At 45.1% G+C, this 3,009-nt stretch overlaps 1 protein-coding gene across 3 annotated transcripts; it reads right to left on the bottom strand.

Annotated features, from left to right (window-relative positions):
* Nucleotides 1–732: 732 nt before the first annotated feature.
* PIGBOS1 (PIGB opposite strand 1) lies at nucleotides 733–3,009 on the bottom strand. 3 transcript variants are annotated; one of them, XM_089652916.1, is made up of 2 exons: nucleotides 2,855–3,009; nucleotides 733–950 (listed from the first exon to the last, which is right to left on the bottom strand). In XM_089652916.1, the coding sequence occupies exon 2, from the start codon at nucleotides 905–907 to the stop codon at nucleotides 749–751; it is 159 nt and encodes a 52-aa protein (XP_089509042.1). In that variant the 5' UTR covers nucleotides 908–950; nucleotides 2,855–3,009; the 3' UTR covers nucleotides 733–748. The 3 variants fall into 3 exon arrangements, with proteins under 3 accessions (XP_089509042.1, XP_089509043.1, XP_089509044.1); XM_089652917.1 differs by lacking the exon at nucleotides 2,855–3,009 and adding an exon at nucleotides 2,492–2,797; XM_089652918.1 differs by lacking the exon at nucleotides 2,855–3,009 and adding an exon at nucleotides 2,319–2,468.

Below are 3,009 nucleotides of genomic sequence, written 5' to 3'. Positions count from 1 at the left end.
CATGCGGCACTATTCCTCCCACTGACACCAATGACACTTGCTGACCCCTGTTGCAGTATGGTGCTGCTGCAGCCAGCATATGTGGTTACAGCAGCACCTCTGCACTGCACACTTACCGGCTTTTCCCTCACTCGATTTTCGCGGGTCCGCTCGGCTCCACCTCCTTGCCCGTGATTGGCTGCCTGTGTACCTTTCCTGAGCTACAGTTCTGGCGGCCAATCACCGGTGAGGAGGCGGAGCCGAGCGGCAGGAGTGAGGGAGTGGCCGGAGTGACGGAAGGAGCAGCGCTTCCTGGATGGATCATCGTGGGACCGGAGCCAGGTAAGAGACAGCAGCCCTCTGCCCACCCCTGTACGCGCCCCCCTTGACGGAGCCTCGTGCCCCCCCTGGGGGGCGCGCCCAACTATCTGCAGATGTTGACTCGAGTATTAGCCGAGGGGGGCGTTTTTCAGCACAAAAAATGTGCTGAAAAACTCGGGTTATACTCGAGTATATACGGTATGTGAAATTGCAACAAAACTGCAGAAAATATAATGCAACTACTTTAGAAATCACTGCAGCAAATCGCAAATTTTAAGACACTGACTATCACATTCATTAGATGTGATATCAGGTGCAATGTCAATTCCCAAATTGCACGGGTAAGACCGGACACTAATTGTCAGTTTAAATAGTGCGGTGCTGAATACCAGAAAAAAATGCTATTCACAGATTTAAAAACACGACAGTAGAAACATTTTAAACAGGGTTATTTATTTTCTTTAACATCAGTAATTTCAACCTTCATCTTTAGTTGTCTCTGTTCAAACAGATGCTTTTCTAAAAGTGGCTTATAAATATATACGCCGCCACCAACTCCAAGCAGCGTCACCATCATGAGCTGACTGAAAGGCAGTCTACGAATCATCTCTACAGCAGAAATGTGTTCTTCTGAAGGAAAGGCCGTGAACCTAGAAAGAAGAAAAGACATTCACATTTATAAGTTATAACAAATGAAAATGCATGAGTTGGCAAAAACTATTATTTTAAATGGTGCTTGTTCAGACTTATGTGATGTGATGTGTTGACACCGCTCCCCCTAAAAAAATCTCCAATAATAAAACTGATCAGTAAGCCACTTTAACCGTTTCACTGCCAGTCTTTTTTGCATTGGTCTTTGATAATGCCCTGGAGGGGTGAAACGCTTCAGTCAGACGTACTTCTGGTTTCCTATGTTGAGTGTGTGACGTCGTATCCGGTGCTGCCAGTTTGGTTTACTTTCGGGAATCCGTTTTACACTAAAAAGTTTGTTTTGGAGGATTTTCTCAATTGGCGACTTATTTTGAGTTATAATGTGAGTAGATTGAGCACTATTTTATTCAATTAGAAGTCTTTGCAATATTGCACCATTGGTTCTCCTTTGTCTTCCTATATAACACATAGTTATGAAGGGAAATCCCTTTTGAAGTTGGATGTAAGGAAGCTCTTGTATATGGAGGAAGCTATGGAGAGGAAATTTTCCCTGGGAATTGGAGGATAATATTGTATCCATAAAGTGCAATTTATTCTGATCTCTGGTGAGTGCGGAATACATCAGTATTCACAGGACGGTGTGGATCCGTGGAGTCTTTTCTCTGTATTACACTTATCCTAAAAAAATTTTGGAGCACTATTTGCATGTTTAAAGGGGACTTTCTTTGTTTTTGGCTTCATCACTTTTTGTATTTGGACACAAATTTTATATTTTATGCATTTAAGGTGTTAAGTTCCGCTTTAAATACCTCTACAGCTCATCGATTTAGAGTTAGGACTCGTTCACACAGTAGTGTACTACAACATACGCCCATAGAGCGCTGTGTTTACCTGCACAGGGATACACAGATGCTCTGTGCATCTCCATGCATCCCATTCATGTTAATTGGGATACAGCAGCTATATGGACACAACCGCTGCTTCCAATTTGCTGTCTGTGTGAGTGAACGGCCCTGAACTGTACATTCGGGAACGTGGCCCCACACGATGTCAGATTGGGAGCAGCGACTGTCTGTGACCTGACAAACTGCCCCGGCGAACAGGACCACTGATCACACTTTTATAGATAAACTACATTAAAAAAAAAGGCACTCCGCCTTCAATTTTATAAATCACCTCAGAGGAGATCAGTCTGTGTTCCCCTCTGATGACATTATTATTACAGGTATTTATAGAGTGCCATCATTTTACATATATTATACATTCACATCAGTCCCTAACCCACAGAGCATACAATCTAAGGTCCTTAACTCTCATTCATACATACACGTACTAGGGACAATTTAGACAGGATCCAATTAACCTACCAGCATATCTTTGGGAGGAAACCGGAGTACCCGGAGGAAACCCACACAGGGAGAACATGCAAACTCCAGGCAGGTGGTGCCGTGGTTGGGATTCCCTAGTGACCAGGTGGAAGTGCTAACCATTTAGCCACAGCGCTGCCCATACACACAGAAAATCCCATATTGACACCTACTAATGTCAATACCAGAAGAAAAGGGCAACAAGGAATGCTGAACTTATAGTCCTTCCATAGCCTGCCTGCAGTGTACCCAGGGGTCACATGACCTTCACCAGTCCTTCCAATACTCCGCCCCCTCTATAGACATAAGGCATCTCATACAGTGAAAGCTCATTATTCGGGTCTTGCTCTCCACAGACTTCTCTTCTCACAGCGTACTGCGATGTCCGGTGTAGTATGAAAGTCTGTATCCCTGCAGCTGTCCCATTCCCCACGTTACACGCTGCAGTAATTGAACCTGGAGCTTAACAAGGGGCATGGACCTATCACAGGAATAGGGGTCCCATATCCACAACATTCTGTATACAAACGTATTACCTGAGCAGGCAGGGTCCACTTTACACCGAGCACCACCCCCTCCCGGAGGTTGTCCGAAGTCGGACTACGTCTACGTGCCCCGGAAGCGGAAGTGAATGCTAGGCTTCCTTCCTCCATGTGCTAAGAAGGGTATACGGTGAGTGAGAGCTTTCCTC

Source organism: Staurois parvus, unplaced genomic scaffold (genome assembly GCF_062004578.1).
Source record: "Staurois parvus isolate SC_StPar_1 unplaced genomic scaffold, SC_StPar_1.0 ptg000696l, whole genome shotgun sequence".
NCBI lineage: Eukaryota > Metazoa > Chordata > Amphibia > Anura > Ranidae > Staurois > Staurois parvus.
The sequence above is the reverse complement of the archived record's forward strand: the minus strand, read 5'-3'. Positions and strand labels throughout refer to the sequence as shown.